This window comes from Lissotriton vulgaris, chromosome 8 (assembly GCF_964263255.1).
Source record: "Lissotriton vulgaris chromosome 8, aLisVul1.2, whole genome shotgun sequence".
Classification (NCBI taxonomy): domain Eukaryota; kingdom Metazoa; phylum Chordata; class Amphibia; order Caudata; family Salamandridae; genus Lissotriton; species Lissotriton vulgaris.
Genome location: NC_141696.1, coordinates 814,646,632 through 814,669,213, shown reverse-complemented (window position 1 = coordinate 814,669,213; position 22,582 = coordinate 814,646,632). Strand labels below are relative to the sequence as shown.

The following is a 22,582-nucleotide window of genomic DNA, read 5'->3' as shown; positions in this document are numbered from 1 at the left end:
CACAAGAGATTAGTGACATGCCCTTTGAGAGAGTGGTCAGACAGGGCCTTTGTAATGTGCAAGTTTGGTAGGTGACAGCTCATCCCCCTCGTTAACTCAGAGTGGCCCATCCTGCCAACACCTATCTTCACTTTGGCTCATTGTCTTGGAGCAATACACAAAGACCAACTGCCAGCTACGCCTAATTATGTGACCTAGGAAGTTTCTGCAGGCACCAGTAATAGTTGGGACAGGTTTTCAAGTGTGGTATTTTCAGAATTGTGATTTTTAATTGGACTTTACCATTAAAGAAGATTTTAAATTACAGCTCTTTAGACACCAACGCGACTTGTCTACTTGCTCCCAATGGCAATGATCTCTTATTAAATGTAATAACATAACACAATGTTATCCTATAAGAGAGGTCGACTTTGCAGAGTTTTTCACTACCAGGACTTGTAAAGCTGAGAAGTATGTGTCCCAATTTTTAAATACACTGCACCCTCCCCTCTGGGCTGTTCAGGGCCTATACTAGGGGGGACTTATGTGTATTAAAAAGGAAGGTTTGGGCAGTTTAAAACTGCACACACAAGCTTCAAAGACAGGTTTGAGACATGTTTAAAGAGCTACTTAAGTGGATGGCACAACAAGTGCTGCAGACCCACTAGGAGCATTTAATTTACAGCCACTGGTTGCATGTAGTACCACTTGACATAATATACTGTAAGATTACCTACACCCTACCCTTGATATTAAAGAAAACATTACTAGTGACACAGGAGTCGCTTTCAGCGCTACCCATTTCCTCGCCAGCATCTTTTTAAGAGGATGTATAAAATATTTTCTTGGAAACAGTTCTAGTGTTTTTCAAAAACAAATGAAAAAGAAGATGACTACAGATCTGCAGTTGGCAAAAAAGTAATACATCCATAGTACATAAGAAATATTAATGGGCAGTATTCCAGTTGGTCCCTTCGCTGTGTGGAAGTAAACACAAGTATGCAATCTTTCATCAGAGATCAAGTACGCCAGGTGTCGTGTGCAGTGCTGGCCAGTCTTTCCATTGTACACGCTTTATAGTTGGTTCCGCCAGTGTGGTTACCGCCCTTCAAGTCATCTGCCAGTTTCACATCTTTTCTGACTCTGGCCATGAGGGTCTCCTCTGCCATCGACCACTCCTGCATATCTGAGCACCATCTCTTAAAGATAGGGCCCAAGCTCTGTAGCCAGTGCATCCCCACAAAGTTCTAATATATATTTACTTTTAAGGTCTAAAAAGCATTCCTCTATACAGTGTTTAAGGGAGCAATCTATCATGTTTACTGCAGGCAATTTCAGTCCAGAAACCTACCCGTTCTAATTGAGCAGAAAAGTCAGCGGCACAAACCCATATGTTCTGTATGAAGTAGCACCTCCCATGCCACACCTAACACACTCTGCGTGCCGTGTGGGTAAATCTTGTGTATTACAATCATTGTAACGCATGTCCTGTGTAAAAACATGAGCTGCATGTATTGTAATCCTGCATATCTTTTTGCACTGCAGTGTAAGCTAACATCCAGCACATTCAATGTCCGGCAAAAGGCCCTCACAATCCGTTTCCAATCTGGATCTAACCTGTAGATACTTGCGCTACAGATTGCCCGAGTAAGTGTAGATACTGGAGGAAATTCAACAGTGTTATTAGTTTGTTCAGCTCATGCAAGTTATCCAGCCTTCCAGGTCAGCCATCCTTAGTAGCCTCGCTTATGTAGCATACAATAGGAAATAGACGTCTGCCACCCCAAACTTGATCGTGGCCTCTTTGAGTGATTTCCTTTGTGTGACTCACCCATCATAAGGCATCTTTCATCTATTTGGACACCTCACAGTAGAGTCTGCAACTGCTATTAAAAAAAAGTCCAAGTAAGGGCCTCCACAGAGGAGAATACTTTACTCAGTACTCTCCCAAATGCCCACCCCAGATAGAAGATATTAAAACACCAGGTATGGGGTCATAAAATGATATCTAAGTTATTTGGTGCATGACAACTTCTGAAGAGCGACTGTTCGTGGAAAGGGGCATTATATAGTCAGTGAACTCAATTTTGCAACTGAACTACTGAATAGTAGCATGCCTAATCAGGGAGGTCAAGACCACTCTGGAGGATGTAGCCTAACGCCTAGAGCGGTCGCCCTCAAAGCTGGGGAACCGGGATGCAATTTGGATCCTAATTTCTAAGAGCAAAAGTTTACTGCAATTGTTTCATGTTAAAGAGGTGTGATTGGACCACTTTACTAACTTGGAGCAGCGTTGGGATGTTTAGGAGTACATGTGCATATCAATGCAGTTCCTTGGTTCATAGATGGAGAAGGCTTGTTGCCTACTTTTTGTAATGTTTTTTGCACTTCTTTGCCTAGTGGTGTCCTAGCTGTAGGTCTGCCAAAAGCTGCCCGAAATGGTGAATATGTGAACTACTTAGGAAAGAGTGTCCAATGTGATGACTTTGCCGACGAGTCGTTAATCTGGGAAAATAAAAGATTGCTTAACAATATCATTACCTTTGATAAACTTGCTTAATAGAGTGAAGATGTTTTAAATAGAGAAATTAAAGCAGCTGGAAATAGGAAAGAAGGTTAAGTAATAATGCATTTTTATCTTTTCTAGTGTTGGCTTAGAAGTCCTGCGAATAATGGCACTCATAGGACAAATTGTATTCTCTTTGGCTGCTGCTTTGGTTATCTGTCTCGCTATGAAGACCTATCTCATAGGGCCATACTATCGTAAGCTGCACATGGAGAGCAAAGGAAATAAGGAAATCCTTATTTTGGGAATATCGGCTTTCATCTTTCTTATGTTAACGGTAAGATTAGCAGTCTTTGCTCTTCTATGTGCTCTGTTCAATATGGTGATTGGAATAAAACAACAAAACGCATAACGTGTTGAGGGCAATATAAGAATGTTTGAGATATCAGTTTGCTTTTTTGGGAAAACCTGTATAAAAAATATTCTAATGGACTGCTAATTTAATGGTTTTTGAACTTTTGTTAGAAGCATTCCCAGTCTGAAGGTCCTCTAAACAAAACATTTGATTTTAGTAAGTGTCAGAACCCCGTTCAGAGGGCCATGGGACAAGCAGGGGTTACTGGTACCAACTGTGTGTGTTGAGGCCTTTTACTCTTGATATTCCATGGCCCGATCTACTATGGGTCCTGAGTCACTGGGCTTATAGGCCTTGATAAATCTACTCGCCCACTCGCTGTGGTAAGTATCAGGGCGAGCTATATTTATGTCCTACTCAAACCCTCTGGTGAGCTGACAAACAGGTGTTCTGTTCACTCAGGAAAGTGTAGGAGCATTAAAGATGCCTTTACATCTTGTTTTTATCTTGTCACATTTATTCTGTGTTCAGAGATTGAGGCCAAAAGTCAGTTTACCCCAATTACTTTTCTTTCACTGACTGAATTTGGAGGATTTTCTAAAGGGAACTTCCTGACAATGGTGCTGCACAAAAAGTGTGAAATGAAGGGCTGTAGGATGCATGTTTTATTCTAACACGCATTTAAATTGCTAAAACATGAACTGTACAAACATTTCAAAATAAATGTCAATAGTTATGAAAGCCTTTGTTTTGTAATTGTCTGTGAAGAAAACTTTACTTGGTGATGTGCAAATGAGAAATGTTTGCTGAAACCCAATTTCTACAGATTGTTTTTACACTAAATAGTTGTGAAAGTAAAACTGAATTTCAGTTGAAAATGAACGGTCTGTAAATGACAGTACACCACCACCTCATGCTTTAGTAATACATTTTATTAAAAGATGAACCGAGATACATTCCTGCCCCTGTCCTGATGGCAATGCTATTAGTGAACAAAGAGGCAGGTCGTGGGTCATGTGTACCCTATATGAGGGCTAGATTCTTATTATGCATGGGACAAACGTTTAGTCTATTGAATTAAACCCAATTGATTTTTCTGTACAGCAGGAATGCTGAACTCTCACATTGGAAGTTGCTCTCATGTGATAATGAAGAAAAGGTGGCTCTGCAAAACAAAATGTTTGCCTAGGTGACATAATGAGTCCAATTTATGGGTCAAGTACATTATAGTTAAGTCGAGTAAGTTATTCAAGTTACTAAACCTGCAGGTTTAGTATGGTTTAAATTATTTTGTGAGGCTTGGTTAAGCACTCCTTCATCACTTGTCTCTCAGTGGTGGCTCAGGTCGAGCAATCCAAGGCTTCTTGGGAGCGGGGTAGACGGGGGTGAGCACAGACTCACAACTCAAAATATCCACAGCAGCAGTAATAAATGATTGTCCAGTCAAATACTTGCCTTTATGAAAAAAGGAGTGTGAGAAATGGGGTTGTTGTTTGAGGGAGATGTGATTCCTTCTCAAGCAACAGCCAAAATCCTTGTCAGAGTGAACCACAAAAAATCTCAAAATTAACCTGTGCTTTACCCTCTGGTAGCTTGGCACAAAAGCAGTCAGGCTTAACTTTAAAATATATGAGTAAAGTATTTATGCAGTTCTTAACCAGTAATAAAGTGAAAACAAAACACAAGAAAAATCCACAACTAATTTAGAAACATAGAGTAAAATGTATTCCATTATATGACTCCAAAATGAAAAGAATGCAGTCATTAGAACCAGAGTTATGAATATGTAAAGATTTTAATGCAATCTGGTGCCTAAAATATGAAAGCATCAATTGCTGTAATTTAGTCATGCAAGATCCCGATTGAAAGCTATGGTCAACCGCGATGAAGCTCAGTCCAGATACAAGAAGTGGATTGGCCCAGTCTCCGATTACATTCTGACTTGAAAGAAATTTCATAGAAAAATGTCTGAGAAGGTAAAGTTCAGCCTAGCAAGGCAGATGGTAGTGTCCAAGGACAAAAGCAAAAGTAACAAACGATGGACCGAATGCTGAACAATGCAAACAGACTGGGGGTTAATGTTTGCATTGTTCAGCATTCTGTCCATTGTCTGTTCTTTTTGCTTTTGCGCCCTAAGTGGGAAGGGTATGCCCAGACGCAGATCTTGTGCTCACGGTGCCACTGTATTCATGCTAACCTTGCTGATGAGGGGCTGATACCCAGAAATCGGTCCCAGGAAGCTTGTTTCCGGTCCAGGGAGGACCTAGCTTGGCAGTTCGGGTTGGACTGTTTCACTGAGGAGCAGGGTCAAGACAGATTTGGATATGACTAAGTCCAAACTAGGGTAGCATGGTGGGCATAAAAACAAGGATTAAACCATGATCTATTCACTGGGGGAATGTTGGCATTGTTCAGCATTCTGTCCATCTTCATCATCATCATGCGAGGGACTATTCCATCCCAATCGTAAGTCACAAGGAGATCTGAATAATGAATTTTAGGATTTTGTATATTAACAAGTAAATTAGAAAAAACCTCATGGCCAAAGTAGACCCATGATAGGAAATAGGGAGGAAGTCCCGAAGAATCAAAATGTAAATGGTAGCAAAGAATTACAGTGGAATGAATACTTGCTTCAGTGATGTCTGTAGCCTGCAAGTCTACCGTTTGACAGGACTAATTTAGCCTTTGAATACTTACTAAATCAATAAAAAAGTTCCAGTGAGTTGGGTGAAATAATGGTTGTTATTATTCATGTGTGACAGGTCATTTGAGTTTCTGGTGAAAAACATCGGGAATTGTATGTTTTACCACATTTGTCCTGTGGAAATCTTTTAGTGCAAGGTGTTTAAGCAGAGCTTCTCTTGAAAGTTATCATAGGGTTTTTAATTTAGAAATTAAAATTGATACCCAGCCTCTTACATTGTCTTGAGATTTTTACTGCATGCTTGTGTTCCGACCCTCATCCCCCACTTCTTCTAGTTTTTCTCTCACTGTTAGAAATGGGGGTCTCTAGTTGGCAAGGGTTAGCACCTTTGTCCAAGTAGGGACCCTTCCTGGTCAGGTTAAGGGAGCTACACTCCTAAAATAACCCCTGCTTACTCCATTGGTAGCTTTGCACGAGCAATTAGGCTTATCTCAGAAGCAGTGTGTGAAGCACTTGCACATAACCAAAAGTAATACAGTGAAAGCACTACAAAAGAACACCACACCAGTTTAGAAAAATATCCAATATTTGTATATATCCAAAACAAGACCAAAATGATAAAAATCCAACATACCGTACACATATTTACTTTGCAAGATATCCTTAAAATTGCAGAAATACCTCAAAAACCAAGTTTGTCAGAGTGAGTAGCTCCGTCCGGGGCTACCGCAATGCTGAAAGCAACAGAGTCTAGCAGTTCCAGCCGACCACATCGGCGCCGGCCAGTGAAAGCTTGGACAGATTCGTTAACAGTACCTTTCTCATTGCGGCTGGCACGTTGGTGTGAGACAGTCGTGTAAACCGTCATGGTTGCGTTGCAAAATGGAAGCGGTGCATGATGCGGTGCCCTCTCAATATGGTGCAGGCAGATGCTCAGTGACGATCGTCCAGACGGCATAGATGAGACCAAAGGCTTACGGTGCAGGGTGAGGTGGTGCTCGATGCGTTGCTGGCAGGTTACGGTGCAAGCAAAAGAGTCGGTTAGCAGGAGCTGGCTTCGGTCGGCCCGGACTTCTGTGTGGGACGGGGTGGTGCATCGTGAAACTTACGAGCGGTGCTCCCAGCCACAATGCGGTCACGGGTGTCGAAGCCAGCAGCAGCGACGACGTTGGTGAGACCAGGATAGCGAAGTGAAGTGAAGCGAGGGTGTGCACAGTGCCCGCAGGTCACAGTGCAAGCAGCAGCTCGGTGGCGGTGGCGGCGGTGAGACCAGGGTTGCGGTGCGAGATGTGGATGGTGCCTTCTGCGGTGCCGTCGGGACACAGAGCCAGCAATGGAGTCGGTCGCGTTACCCTTCTCTGTGGCAAATGAAACAGCAGTTCCTGAAGCGGTACCCGGAGGTTGGTGTAGTCTTTGCAGTCCCTAAGATTACAGAACAGGAGGCAAGCTCTACTTCAAGTCCTTGGAGATACTCAGCACAAGTAAAGAAAGTTCAGTCCAGTCCTTTCACTGCCCAAGGCAGAAGCAGCAGCTGCAGGCTAACCCAACAAAGCAACAACACAGCAAAGGGGCAGTACTCCTCCTGGCAGCTCTTCCAGCTCTTCTTCTTGGCACGTGCCTTGATTACAGATATTTCTAAAGTTTTGGGCCCCAACATTTATACTCCAAATCCCTTTGTTCTCTCAGGCAGGTAGAGAGTGTCTGTGCTTAGTCTAAACCAGTTCTGTCTTGTCTGGCCCAGCTTCCCAGCAGAAGGTGGAGACCGCAGACCAGGCCCATTCAGGTGCAAGGAAATCTCCTTCCCACTACTCTACATGCAGCTCAGGTCTATTCAGCCCGGCCCTGACTCGTCCCGACTCTCTGGAGCCACTGTCACTCCAAAGCCAGACAGTCAATACACATCTTAGCAGAGGCACACTAGATGGCTAAATAAGAAAATACCTACTTTCTAAAGGTGTTATTTTCAAACACAGAATGTAAAAATCACCCTCAATAAAAGATGCACTTTAGCATTTTGAGTTCAGGCATAATTAACTTTATTTTCCTACCTTGTTCCCAGGGGTAGTTATGTTTATAAGATGTTATAAGCAAACTCCCAATTCTATCCTGTGGGAATAGGTAGCCTTGCAATAGTGAAAAAACGAAAACAGCAGTATCACTATCAGGGCATGCCATACACACATTCAGGCCAAGTCCCTCCTTTCCCATACACTGCACCTTGCCCACAGCAGTACCTTAGACCTACCTTAAGAGTGACCCACATGTAAGAAATGGGAAGGTTAGGGCCTGGCAAGTGGGTGCACTTACTAAGTCGACATGGCAGCACCAGACTGCACACAGGCTCTGCAATGGCAGGCCTGAGTTACCTTTTCAGGGCTACTCGTGTGGGTGGGACAATCAGAGCTGCAGCCCCACTAGTAGAATTTGATTTACAGGCCCTGGCACCCTCAGTGCACTTTACTAGGGGCTTACCAGTAAATTAAATATGCTAATCATGGAAACACCAATCCATAATAACAATTTACAACAGGAGCACTTGCACTTTAACACTGAACAGCAGTGAGAAAGTGCACAGAGACACTAAACCAGCAAAAACAGAGTCAAAACCGGGAGGTCAGAAAGCAAAAAGACAGTGGAAACACACCAAAAGATGCCAAGTCTAACACTCGCTCTAAAAAGACAGTTGCCCTTTCTAATCTTACATGTGGTCAGGATAATGTTTATTTTTAAATAAATTCTGTCTATTATGCATCATATTCTTTTCTCTCTGTATTGAACTGACATTTGAATGTTTTCTCTCCATCTCTCACTAGCACCTTCCACCATCATCTCCAGAAAGAAAACCTGGGCTCATTGTAGATGCCACCAGTGCTTAATTTGTGAAAAGATAAGTGCTAGGGCTCTCGTCAGGAGGCCACTGCAACTTTCACCACACATTGCTCCTGCCGTACCCCAGTGATAGTAACCACAAAATTACTAACCATCACACTCCTACAAGTGTGATAATTCAGACCATTTCAGTCCCCCGTAGCTATTAGAATGGCTTGAGTGGCAAGTAATAGTCATTTTGAATGTATATTGAATTTATAATTAACTTGTTGGGGTCATCTCTAAATTAGCCAGAGAACTCCACCTTGTGGCAGACTGCCACAAGCGCCGGTGTTGACAATTAAGTGCTGGTGCCGAGCATCAGAAACCATCGGCTCAAATTAAGCACTGGATGCCACAGATTAGGCCGCTTGGCAAAATCTTTAGAAAAGCTGCTGTTTGCCTCCATGAAAGTGATTTTAACATGTGTCTTTTTAAATGGAATCTGCAGCCCCTTCCAAGTCTGCCATTTGTAAATTTTCAGACTCGTGGGACCGGTTTCTGCATTAAATGTAGTCATATTATTCCTAGCCCTTTTTCATAACTTCAGGGATCAATTTGCTTTTTGTGCTTCTAGAACTCTGCTAAGTGGGGGTGTGTCAGCATCTAGTCCTGGTTCTTCTGACCTTCCCAGCCCAGATACATGCTCTTGCATTAAGATGATGGTGTGTTTCAGATCCCGCTTTTTAGAATCTACCATGTGTGGATGCTTTTCTGTATTATTATCTCTCTGTTAATCTAGCTTGTAGGTGAATGAGATTTTAGATGATTGCTTTAAATAGGTACCCTTCCTTCTCACTGCACCAGTCTTTTGAAAAAAACAAACGATCTGTAAGCTTTGGTCACTCTTCCATTGTCAGCTTCGGTCTCCAACAATAAGTAGTCAGCAGAACCTAAAGCAGCTTCATGTGCACCCTGCTTTCATTTTTGTTCTGAAAGACTGGTAGGTACTAAAGGAGGTGTGAGGTGCATGTATCATTCTAGTGTGCACCCATCAACAAGGAATTCTGAGCAAGTGTTGCTCATAAGCTCTGGTTGATTAAGTCCTGCCCATTGTACACACCACCCATTGCTTCTACCTGTTGAATGGTTTAATGAGGTACTCAAGACTACCTTCAGGTTTAGCAACGGCCCTGGTGGAGTGCCGAGAAGATGATCAAACTACTATCTAGAGGAAATAGGTCATAACAAGCTTTCCTTTGGTGAATCTGAGATGGATTATTTATAATAGAGCAGCCTGACGGATTGATGGCAGCAGCCCGAATACTCTGCCATCTCCCAGACAGAAACCAGGCACAAGGCCCTGCCCTTTCCTACCCTCACGCGTCCTGGATGGCGGAGCTGTTCGCAGCTGCCAGACACTTGGGTGAGGACCAGGCACAGGGTAGTCTTCTCCACCAGGGATGGTAGTGGAGTAAGTACAAAAGCACCTGCATTTTCTTCAAAGCACTCCATAAAAACACCCAGAATATCTACACAACGCACTAAAAATCCTTGGTGGCCAGAAAGATCTCTGGACCAAGGACAGTTTCCAGCTATAATTGAACACATTTTTACATTTTCTCTGGTGCTGCACCCACCCTTTGGAATTTGCCACAAAAAAAAATCAGGAAAAAAACCATCATGAAAGTTCTGATAGATGCACTAGAAGTCATTCTTCCTACTGTGTATCTATGAGCAGGATTTCCAAGGAGATCTGCTCGCCTTTCTTTTGGTGTCCTACAGGAAAAGCACTGGAGCAATGGTAACAAATGTTCCTTTCTCCCTGGGCCCCTCCAGTGTGTATTTATGCTGAGGAAGTGCGATCCGTCAGTAGGAATCCCCACTACACCACCAGATTTGTGTTAGGTGCATAGAGAGAACGGCCATCTGACAGATGGTTATTCCCTCTACACCATAATTTACTATCCATGGTTTTCTGTCCTGCCAGGAAGTGGGAAAACGGGGCGGATATGCCACAAAATCACCAGAGTTTAGTCAGTGCAACGTGAGATCGCTCCATGGCACATGGTTACTCCCTGGGGCTTGGCTTGACTGGGCATGATGGCGGACGTGATCCATTGAGGGTCCGTGCCCGGGCCCTGACAAGCGCCAACTACCCGTTTCGGCGAGGGACCTGCGGGGACAAGGTCACAGTCGCTAACCGGAACATAGGACCTGAAAGACGTGAGCAGCCAATGGGTGGAGACAAGTGGAGCAGAAGGAAGCCAGGACAGCCGATTGAAGCGCCGAGCAAAGGGGGCCCACCTCACCAGGGACCATCGCGACAAACTACCCAAAGGCCCACCAACTAGCCGTAAAAGTGCGGCAGAGGCAGCTGGGTTCGGCAGGTACCCGGATCGGACCGACCCAAAGTCAAGGCGATAGGACCACCCCTGGTTCACACAGCAATACAAATGGTAAAAAAATTTGGCCAACTTTGCGATTGTCTGGCAGACTTAGACTTAGGAAATCAGGATTATCTCATTTTGTTGCATCTCCTGTTGTAGTCTTAAATTTTCTGTTGATGTTTGTGAAGTACATCATCTCTGACGTGACAGATTTTCCCAATGGTACCAGGGTGAGGGCGGATTTGTATATGGCTGGATCCAAACTGAGGTGTCATGGTGTGCAAAATATTGATGGACTGGGTTGCGGCCCTGAGTAATTACCAGTGGATGAGATTAATCCCAGCATTTCACCCATCACTTTTTTGTGTGCTTCATTGCAGTGCCCTAAGTGTGAAAGGCATACCCAGACATGGGTTCAATTCTCAGTGTGCCACTAGAAACAAGCTAAACCAGATTGAAACACCCCAATCAAGGTGAAACTGGTTGTGAGTTGCTTGCGTTCTAATTCAGGGAGGACCTGGCCTGGCAGTTTGGGCTAGACTGTTCCTTCTTGAGTAAGGTCAAGGCTGATTTGCAAATGGCTGGGCCATACTCAGGTGGCATGCTGTGCAAAACAAGGATGAACTGGGAAGTGGCCTGAGTAACTACTAGTTGCTGAGATTAATTCAAGCATTCCGGCATCACTTTGTTTTTTTGTATTTATTTATTTTATAAGTTTTATATAGCGCTAGCTAGACCCGGTGGATGAGATTAATCCCAGCATTTCACCCATCACTTTTTTGTGTGCTTCATTGCAGTGCCCTAAGTGTGAAAGGCATACCCAGACATGGGTTCAATTCTCAGTGTGCCACTAGAAACAAGCTAAACCAGATTGAAACACCCCAATCAAGGTGAAACTGGTTGTGAGTTGCTTGCGTTCTAATTCAGGGAGGACCTGGCCTGGCAGTTTGGGCTAGACTGTTCCTTCTTGAGTAAGGTCAAGGCTGATTTGCAAATGGCTGGGCCATACTCAGGTGGCATGCTGTGCAAAACAAGAATGAACTGGGAAGTGGCCTGAGTAACTACTAGTTGCTGAGATTAATTCAAGCATTCCGGCATCACTTTGTTTTTTTGTATTTATTTATTTTATAATTTTTATATAGCGCTAGCTAGACCCAGGGGTATCATAGCGCTTTACATACACAGGTGCATAATATAGCATGACAGAGGGATGCATACAGATAAAAGCCAAACATTATAAGTAGTCGTACATTGCATAGCAGGACATAACGGTGCATGAGGATATAAGCAACACATTATAATTTGGCATGCAGTGAAGAATAGAGGGGGGGCTCACAAGGTTGAAAACAGTCCAATCTCCACTTATCCATGATGGACAAATAAGCAGGGAGTCAACTAGGTTATTGGAGACTTGGTTCGTTGACTAGGACGGTAAGGTATACTTCAGTTAGATGGGGGATGGCTGACGTTTACAATACTGGCCAAATCCGAGATTCTCTTGAATAAACTACTGTCTCCTCTGTGTTACCCTGGGCTGTGGCCCACTGCAGTGGACACCCGTCCTCTGAATCTCTGTATTTTCATGAGTTCCTATCTTGGCGTAGATGCTTACAGTGTGACAATATACAAGTATTGCTTTTCTTATCTCGGACAACTTTCCTTTATACTTTCTTTCTTATCCTTTACCTGTCAGGCTCAAAGCCACCAACTTGATCGTTTTTTTCGCGCACAGATTATAGCAATGCCATCGAGACTACATCTGCGTCTAACTTCTAAGAAAGCTCAAATCATCTCCCAGTTGCGACCAGCCCCACTGGCTTCCCATCAAGAAAGGAATAAAATGTAAAATGCTTAACCAGTTTTGAAAGGGCCTTCTTCAGTGCAAGGCCCGTCTTTCTTAACAACGTATTTCTGCAATAATACCCATCTAGGCACAGTTTAAAGGCCTAAAGAGCAATCTGAAGGTGCCAGGCGGACTGGTCTGATAGGTCAGTATTTGAACTGTGATTTTGGGCTGTTTGTTGATTGGTTTTATGTTCTGGTGGGTCGATTTATTTGGGTTTGTTTTCCCCTGTATTACAACAGACATTACTTAACTGTAGCAAGCACAATTATGGCGCTTTAGAACAACTTCTCAATGAATCTTCCTTTTTGCAAAGTCTTCAAAGCCCAGCTCTGAGAAACCTTGTTGGTGCAATCTGCGTTCTATAAATACTTGCTGTCATAACACTGTCTGGATAGGCGTCTGGCCAAACTGACCAGGTTCCCTCAATACCTATTTTAAGTTGCCTTCTGCTGCCCTCAAATGTGAAGAATGAGCGAAAGAGTGAGTCCAACTATGCCCAAAGAAATCCAAATTTCCTCTATTTTCGGGCTCTGAGTCAGGCGACAGCTAGAGAACTCTTTCAACCATGGGTATTTCTGAAACTTAGAGGCCCAGGAGAATCCAGGGTGAGTTAGGTTGGGTCGATCCCACCATGTGTTCTTACCTATAATGGCCTGTGAGCTTTACTTCAAAATTAAACTACCATACATTCCCACTTTTACCCCAAGTGAAACACTGCCTCCCAAGGGTGTATGGACCCAGGGCAAATAATAGAATTGTACCAAAACGCTAAACATGTGAAGAAAGTAATCCAAAACTTTGACTGATAATTTGTGCTGTTTGCGTGATTTTTTTGGCCATAAAGTGGCAAATTGATTCCCGGTTTGAGTAACACCAGGAAAACTTGGACTCGTCACAGCAGCACCTGATAAGAAAGACATTGAAACAACAGCAGATTGCAAAATTCTCTCAGAAGTACAGGTTTCCTAAATGTCATTTAGAGTGAGGCAATATTCTAGATTTTGTTTTAACATGGACGCGACATACATTTTGAAGGTGACAAATCATCTCCCCCTAGTCTTTGTCAGAGAGATGAAGCGGTATTTGATTATCAGTAGTACAGAATGATGTCTGAAGACTAAACTATATTGGATGATAATTGTAGTGTTATGTTAATATAATTTATAATACGCATGAATCACCCCGCAAGATGCATCTCAGCGCAGCAGGGTGCCATACTACACTACTGACTTTTTTCTGCATGATACTGTCTGATGTAGTGATTCATGAATAATACATATGCTGGTGGGGTTAACATAATTGCTTTGCACAGTTCAGCACAATATTGAACCATAAAAGAATGATTTCGCACTAGTGTCTGTTCCTCTTACACCTAGAACCTGTTGGCCGCCCGGAGGGATCGATGGTCAGGGTGACACATATTGCATCTTATTGGCCCTGCCGCGCCCACATCTTTCTAGTGCCAGTGACATGACCCATGGATACAGCAGATGGTCTTTAAGAGGTGGTGAACTATCATGCAACATGGGCACTCCAGACCCGGATTGAGGCCTAGTCTTGAGCTGATCTGAAACCTAAAGTATCCATGTCTTGGCCACACCCCTTATGTGTAGCCCTTGACCATAGTAAAACCTAGCCTGGTACACTTGTTCATTTAGATGATTGGTGAGGAGACAGTCTCCAAGGATCTTACTGCACACAGTTGGCATAGAAAGCATCACAAAATGAACAGGCAGGGTTTTACTGAAAAGATCTGTCCCTCATTACTTGACAATTTTGGAGGATTTTAATATAGTCCATTCACTGCAGGTCCCAATTATCTATACAAGCGGACCATTTCTAAACATCTCACATAGACAATCAGATATGGTATGATGATAAACATTTCTATCCCAACAGATCTCCCCACTTATTCTCCCTATTCTCTCTGCCCTACCCCCGTCCACCCATGCCAGCTCAGGAACACAACTATAAACACAATCTCAGATTGACAACCCAGTCCAGTAACCAGATGAGCACACTATATTATATGAAATATCATAGAGGGACCTGCAGTGCTGTTCAGAGCTCCCAGCATGATAACTTGCACGCCTCTCTCTTACACTTCTTACTCCAGCGCACTGCATCCCATAACACGATAACCACACCTTGATGGTTTACGCATGACGTGGAACACTTTCCACAAAGGATCAAAAAATAAAATCAATGTCCTCAACTACACACTCTACATGGGGTACTGTGCTACTCCTGTAGGCAAGCGCTTCAGATGCCCACATAGGGGGGTAATAAGCACTACATAAATACTGCAATATATTATAGTATTCCATGTTTAATTGTGCTTATTTTGAGTATGGGGTGCTGGACCAGTTTATGTCCCTGAGCCATTTGGACATTTCCCTTTTACTTGATTGCGTAGATTATTGCATCAATAGGTCCTTCTTGCACATAGCTTCTATTATATTTGTCGATTTTGAGCTTATAATCATTTTATGCCAGAGCATAATTTTCCCTTCAAGGTTTTGACATAAATTGTCATCTATGTGCTATGCGCTACAAGCATTGACAAAGCCGATAGGTTTCGCCTAACGTAGAATAATTAGTGCTAGCAATGTTTTTAGACATGTTAAAAACTATTGGGTCTGCTAAAGCTTTTTTGCAACTTTTGAATCGATTGAGCTAGAAGCAGTTTTTTGTTGAAATCTGCAAATTGTATAACAGGATGTGGATGTGCATGTGCAATAAATCCATAATTACTCAATGAAACGCTGCAGTGGAATCGTATAATGCGAGTGACCCTGATTATGGCTACCCGGTATCTAATAAAGTCTTTTGAGCTAGAAAGCAAAGTTGTGCCTGTTTTCCAAAACTTTCAGCTGCCCACAGTCTCTCTTTAGTAAATGTAAATGTGCAATTATTATGTAGCACCCAATATCAGCTTTTAGCACTATCCAAGCACTACCAATTTTGCCAGCTAAAGGAACTTGGTTCTGGGAAAAAAGTGGGTTGTCCAGAATCGCATAATGTATTCAGTGGGGGGAGCCGAAATTAGCATGGTGCTCTTCTGAACCTATGGTAATATTGTATTATTATTTATCATTGTGTATAGTGAAACTTCTCTGGGTTTGAGGCTACTGTGTTTATATGTAGCAAAAGACACACGATTGATGGACGGAATGCAGAACAATTCAAAACATTCACCCCCAGTCAAATAATCTGGGTTAAATGCTCACCATGCCACCCTAGTTTAGACATGGACATATGTAAATCAGTCTTGACCCTGTGCCTCATGGGAACAGTCCAGCCTGAACTGGTCTCAGGATGCTTGTTTCTGGTTCAGGGAAGGCCTGGCTTGGCAGTTCGGGCTGGACTGTTCCTATGAGGCACCGGGTCAAGACTGATTTGCATATAGCTGCGTCTGAGCTGAGGTGGCGAAGTGAGCTAAAGACCAATGATGGATTCAACCCAGATCTGTGACTGGGAGTGAGTGTCTGAAAAGTTTTGGCGCTCCTACCATCATCTCCTTGTGTTTGCTTTGTTTGCTCTAAGTTAGCAGGGATGCCCAAATGTGGGTCCCTTGCTCACTTTGCCACTGGATTCAAGCTAGCCTAGCTGATGAGGGGTGTTACCCTGAAACCGGGCCCAGGATGCTTGTTTCTGGTTCAGGGAAGATCTGGCTTGGCATTTCGGGCTGGACTGTTCCATGAGGCACAGGGTCAAGACTGATTTTCATATAGCTAGGTCTGAACTGAGTTGGCAAAGTGAACTAAAGAACGATGATGGATTCAACCCAGATCTGTGACTGGGGGTGAGTGTCTGAAAAGTTTCTGCGCTCCATCCATCATCTCCTTGTGTTTGCTGTGTTTATATGTAGCGCTCGATTCCTCTACCTTTACCGTTTCTAAGTACTGTGTTTAACATGTGTTTATATTACCCATTGTATAAATACTCATTGTGTCGATCTCTGAAGGAGAAATGGTTACTTGGCCCTTCCAGGATTTGACCATGTGGGCGCAACAGCAGCTGTCATCAGCGCACACTTAAGGGGCATGGTAAGCTTCACCAATAGGAGCATCCACTTTTAAGATCTCACACCCAGGGCACTAGCAAATCCTCTTCTAAGAAAATATCCGTACTTTCTGCTTGCCTCGTGGTGCACTGCTCATCAATAACTACTGAAAAGGTGACACGCTTTATTTGAGTGCCCCCTTTTGTTGCAGCTCAGAGAGCCGGGGTTAATGAAGGGGCAGTGGCTGATGTATGAGGAGACTAGGAGTGGAGGAAGATGGGGAGCATTGGGGGTTGAAGGCAGATTGGAGGGCCGTAGAAGGCTCATGGAGCGCAACTTAATGGTCGAAGCACCAAAGTGGATGCTTTTTTAAGGAATGGGGGAGGTACCTGCCTTTCGTGTTCCCCCAAAACGATCTGTCTGCATGTCACCCATACCATTTAGGGCCAAAAAACACACATTTTCCTCCACACTCTGACGCCACCTACAGCACTATTGAAAATAGCACTTTAATAGGAAAATTAAGGGGCTGGAGGTAAAAGGCAAGCACCAACGAAACAGGAGGGGGTGGGAGGGACAAGGTCAGGCAACCAGGATGGAGGAGGGGGTATGAGAGACTGGGAGGGCTAGAGAGGGCAGGGCCTGCAAACACACGCCCTCTTATGGACTGCTAGTTTAATAATAAAAAAATAGCATGCAGCCTGTGGTAGGACACTGGCTGCAGACCTGGAACTGTACCTGGTCCAAGCTCTAAGGAAGACAGGAAGAACTGAAGAGAAAGTGGAAGCAATAGGGTTGACCAATGATAAGCTAGGAAAAGAGAGTGACAAATAAAGCCTACCATGGTAGGTATTGGGTGTACTTTTTAAGCTTTTTGATTTTGTTCATGTGAGATTTTGCGCATACAGCGCTTGCATTGTCTCAAGCAAAACCTAAAAACGGGTATCGTCGGTCCCATTACTTCGATTTACCACATAAATATTCTGTTGGAAGAAGCTGAGCAATTTGTTTATTCAGAGACATCCCAATGACATTAACAACATCAGTAAATAGGAATCCCCCTAGAGGAGCATCTGGGATTTACTCAGGATGCTACTTCTAAAAGACCATGTCCTAAGAATTTTGTACAGTCCAAGTTGTCTTCTAGCCGGTATTAGATGCATGACTCTGAAACTTGTAATGAATAGTAATATGGTAATTAGATACCAAGTAGTTTTGACTGTCAGCCATTAGAGTGCAGAGCTGTAACACTACATTCCACGAACGAATATATTATTCAGTGGGCCTGCAAACAAAAGCGTATGTGGAGGTTAATGCAACTTAAGTTGAGGATACAGTTGAATCTACTGTACCATGTTCTAAAAGGTTTGAAGTCCTTAGACTGCAGAGTCAGTATCCAGATTGGCTTAGGGCAGTGGTTCTTAACATTTGACTTCTCTGGACCCCCACTTAATTATTACTTGAACCCGGGAAAACCCACTGAACCATTATTGGAATCCAAAGACCCCAATTGAGTCATTACTGGAAACCTCAGACCCAGGCCTATGCATTTTTGATGATTTGAACCGCAAAACAATGCACAAAAAATAAAAAAAGCATTCATCAAATACACAAAGTTTTAAATACTTAATTTATATTTATTTTATTTGTAAACTATATTTAAAAATCAAAATGCTATTTTTTTTAATCTCAATCTGTTTAATGGTCATTTCATCAGTACATAGGAAAACCAACATTTTTATTTTTATTTGAAGGTTGAAGCTTTTCTAAATGAAATTTAGGCCTTTCACCAGCTATGCTATATTCTGTTTGACTTGCACTGCTCCCACGAATCAATCTGAGGATGCTAACCTAGGGGCTGATTAGGGGATGGTAGGCAGACTTTCGAAACGGCTACCGCCTAACAGGCTGTTGGTGGTCCTGACATAGGCATTACAATGAGACCACCACCACAGCGATCGCACTGCCTATATTTTGTATTGGAGTGGGTACTGCTGGCTGCAGCACACTCCTTAAGACAAAATGGGGGCACTCCACATATCCCTGCACTACATGGAGGCACCATGCAGTTTCTGCCACATGGTGTAGGGATGTGTAGGGGTGCACCATAGGTGCCCCCCAGGGCCCCTGTCCGAGGGCCAGGGGAGAAAGCAGGCCCTCCACAAGCCCACAAAGTCCCTCTCTGCCAGCCTTTTCAAGGCGGGGTTAACCGCCATGAAAAGGCAGGCAGAAAGGAACATCATAATCCCTATGGCGGTGCCTAGTAGGCATCGCAACCTTGAAGGGATATGATTCCCCTTCGACACAACGGCAGGCTCAAGGAGCCCGTAGGATGCATGGAGGTCGGTCTTTCCAACCACCAGCAAACCGCCCACCATCCTAATGTGGCCTGGGGTGGGAAACTTGCTTAGGATGGCGGTGGGGCCGCCAACTTTGGGCTGTCGGTGGCGGTCTCACCGCCATCCTAATCGAGCCTACATTTTTTAGCTTCCAATTTCAAATTCCATGACAGTTGTGGAACGTTTTCAAATTTTCGCTTTATAATTTTGCTTTTTTATTTATATACTTTTTATTAATGTGGTAACAGTATTTAATTTTCTAAGCAGTCTCCGACTCCCTGAGTATTCTTGGAGGCTTAGCGTACTCCCATGGGTTCCCGAACCACAAGGGAAGAACCACTGGCTTAAACAATTTAAATAGATTATTGTTCAGTTAAGAAAATTTTTATTATAAAACTCAATACTGCCATCTAATCATAAACCCCACCAGCCATATTGGGAATTCAAAGAATGTTATCTGTGTTTCTGTAGAAGACGAAGTGAGGTAACAGGACATTTTCAATGTAATTCCAAATAATGCTGAATGCTCTAGGTGGCTTTTTGGAGCCAACTACATAACTAGGCCTCTGGGATGTAGAGCTTGCAGCAATTGAAAAATAGCATTCTGACCACCTGAAACTCCCTCCTGAAGTCTTGGGCTAGCTACTTTGAATATATATTTGTGAATTGTGTACAACAGCCTTGTGTAATTAATATTGAGAATACAATTAGAGTACCAACGATCCACTCATTTACTCTCTTGTATTACCTGAAAAGTGTTTTAAATAAATATTGATGATCTCAATAACCCTGGAGCAACGTAGCAAAACATCCATGGTATCTTAAGGCAAGTAACCGGAGTCTTGATGATCTTCTTTCGAAGATGGTACCTAATTTTGAAGTTATCAAATGAGTAAAACCCCACCTAACATAATCTGGAGGGGAAGAGGGGAATTCATATCTTATATGTAGCTCCTGGTGCATGCAGTAATGCATGTGACGTGAGGAAGAAAAGAGTAACCTACTTGAAGCTTTTAAATCAAAACATGCAGAAATCATCCTGTCTCGGCTTGAAATAGGTGCTTGCCCCCACTCCCATCAACCACCGGTCCGGAACATTATTGGCTGCCCCGATCACCACTGTCCCATGATATTGCCATGCAGGATGTTGTCCATACTAGTGTGACAGGAGCCATTCCACCCAGGATTGTGAGCACCACATGCATGGTGCCCAGTTGTAACACTATCACCAGCACAGCCAATCCCTATGGACACCCCAACAGTAACAATTACATGTATAAAGGCTACAGTTGGATTCGAGGATATACAGTCGAGGATACCCTGATTCAAGCACCGAAGGATTCCAGAATTTTCTTCAGGATTTAAGGCTCCTGTGGTCTCTAGGCACACGTACAGCGTGGACAGGTGCTTGGCTTTGCTCACTGTTTATGAGAAGAAGTCTGCAGTTGGACTCTGCTCTTCACCTGTATTCGTGGCTATCAGGCAGAGACAGTCTTATTTCTCAGATGTTGTTTGCTGGTCTTGCAGCTTGTTTTGTTGTGTTAATTCCAAATATTCCCACATATCTTTGGAACTCTGGAAAGAATTTCCCTGCACCCATTTAACGCTTTGACCTCTTTTAGGGCTGTCTTCTAACACCACAGGTTAGTGATCAATTAGGGAGATTAAGATCAGTTTCTCTGGATTGTGAAACTACTGTTGGATTCTTGAACTGCCCCTTGCACCTATGTTCAGTAACTCTGCCTCACATTCTATGTTGTTGTTGGGACTGGAAAATCCCCAGCTTTGTGTATTCTTGTGGGCCCCTTCCCTGAGTGCCCAACTGTAAGTATCTGGTGTCCTGGTCTTCACACTAATCTAGGCCTGTCCCTTGCCAAGTCATGTCCTACCCCAGTCTTGTGATGTTAGAGGGAGTGCTCCAGACATGCCCTTGTTTTACTGACAACGGAAGGCTGTTCTTGTCATGTATTTAGCATGTGCAGTGGTGGCAGCATACTTTTTTGTGAATCCATAGTTGTAACCAGACTTTTGAATTTGTGTCACTGGAGTGGAGGTCTACTGGCCCACTCGTGTTAAGTTTCACTTCTATGGGTAACCCATATCCTAGAGCTGATATCCCAATTGTATGTTGTGTTTTGTTTAAATATGTGGTCTGTGTGGTTTATTCATTGTGTACAAGTGAACCTGGGGTATAGTGGACTGTGTATCAAATTTTGGAAGCCCCTTTCCTGTTCCTGTGTACATGATGGAGATGAGGCAGTTTTCCCAGACAGTAGAAGTGTATTGCTGACATTCCTTAAGCTGGAGGGAGGAGACCTAGACACAGAAGTGGGGACAGAGGCGACGAAGCTCCTTTACATATTCAATTGGTCCTTTTACTGAGAGGAGCTGCTGATTAGTCTTCCTATAGCACTGACATTTGGTAGATGGTGAGGGTGAAAGGTTGGACTCCAGTCTGTTATTCAAGGCAAAAAGAACCCTTTTGGATGAGGCCAGCCCTTTGTCTCTTTCCTGATCACTGTTAAGTGTTGCTGTTATTAGGCAGGTGTTGAAAACTCACACATCTATGTGACTCTGTTTTGGGAACTGAAGTTTGGAGACTACCCTGCTGTGAGGAGAATCAATCTACACCCAGGGTGAGTTTGAAGACTATCCTAGACACACCATGTGAAAGAAGAACCACCCATTACTGGTTCTGAAAGTGCAGACAGTAAATTCATGTTTTCTGCCTACCTTTCATGTATAAAAGTGGAAACCACTGACCTGCTTGTTCCATTTACAAATTCTCTTTGACCAAGGAACAGGAATGCAGGGTACTCTGAGGACTGCTATGCATCCAGAGCTGGTGTCTGTCTGACAGCCAGCTTCCAAGAGGTATGGGGATATCACCTGAAGTGTTGACTTGCTAGAAGAGCCTGTTCCTCTGACCTGAGTGCCTAGAAGCCAGCATGCTTGCTTAGAGAGGGCAGGAGCCCGCCCACCCTGCAGGAGATGTGACTGCACTGGCAGTGCCAGAAGAACCCTGATTCTGGTGGTTAAGGGTCTTCCAGGAGACCGACAACTGTGATCGATCTGCAAGCCCTGTGCGTGTGGGGACCATTCTTTCCGAGATCATGGTTCCAAGCAGGAAGCACAGAAAGTGGTTGTTGCTGCTGTGACCCAGGTTGTGCTGAAGCGGATTTCATTGCTGTGACCAAAGTTGTGCTTTGGCAGATTTTGGTGTCTCAACTTAGGAATTGTGCCCAAGCCACATTGTACCACCACAGCCAAGAACTGTGCCTGAGATGCACTCTGATACTGCATTTGAAGACTGCCTGCTGCTGCCATTGTGTTACTCTGACCCCGAAGCCCTGCGGCACCTCACTGTGAGACCCAGAAGCAGGCTTTTCTCCTTCCATGAGCTTATGTTGATGTCCAGTGCCTGCCCCCATCTGAGAGGGTGTGAGGCATCTGCCCATTTCTGTATTTTCTTGCAGTCCACCCACAAAGTGGCCAAGCCTACAGCTGGCACGTCTTCTCCCAGAAACATGACAGAAAATAGACGTTAGCTGCAGTTCTCCAACAGCTGCCGAAAGAGAACAATGAGACTGAATCCAAGGGGGCTATATTGAACTGAGCACTAACATACTGATCTGGGATATTTTATAATCTACACCAAGCCTTATTAAATGCCTAGTAGACACGGCAAAACTTAGGAGGACCTGTC

General features: G+C 43.7%; 1 protein-coding gene across 1 annotated transcript in view; it reads left to right on the top strand.

The window, feature by feature from the left end:
- The window catches only part of SLC9D1 (solute carrier family 9 member D1), a 498,092-nt gene that overhangs the window by 298,292 nt on the left and 177,218 nt on the right, over nt 1-22,582 (top strand). The window contains exon 9 of the mRNA XM_086934696.1: nt 2,627-2,822. Within this exon, the coding sequence (XP_086790822.1) occupies nt 2,627-2,822 (196 nt within the window). The remainder of the gene's footprint in view (nt 1-2,626; nt 2,823-22,582) is intronic.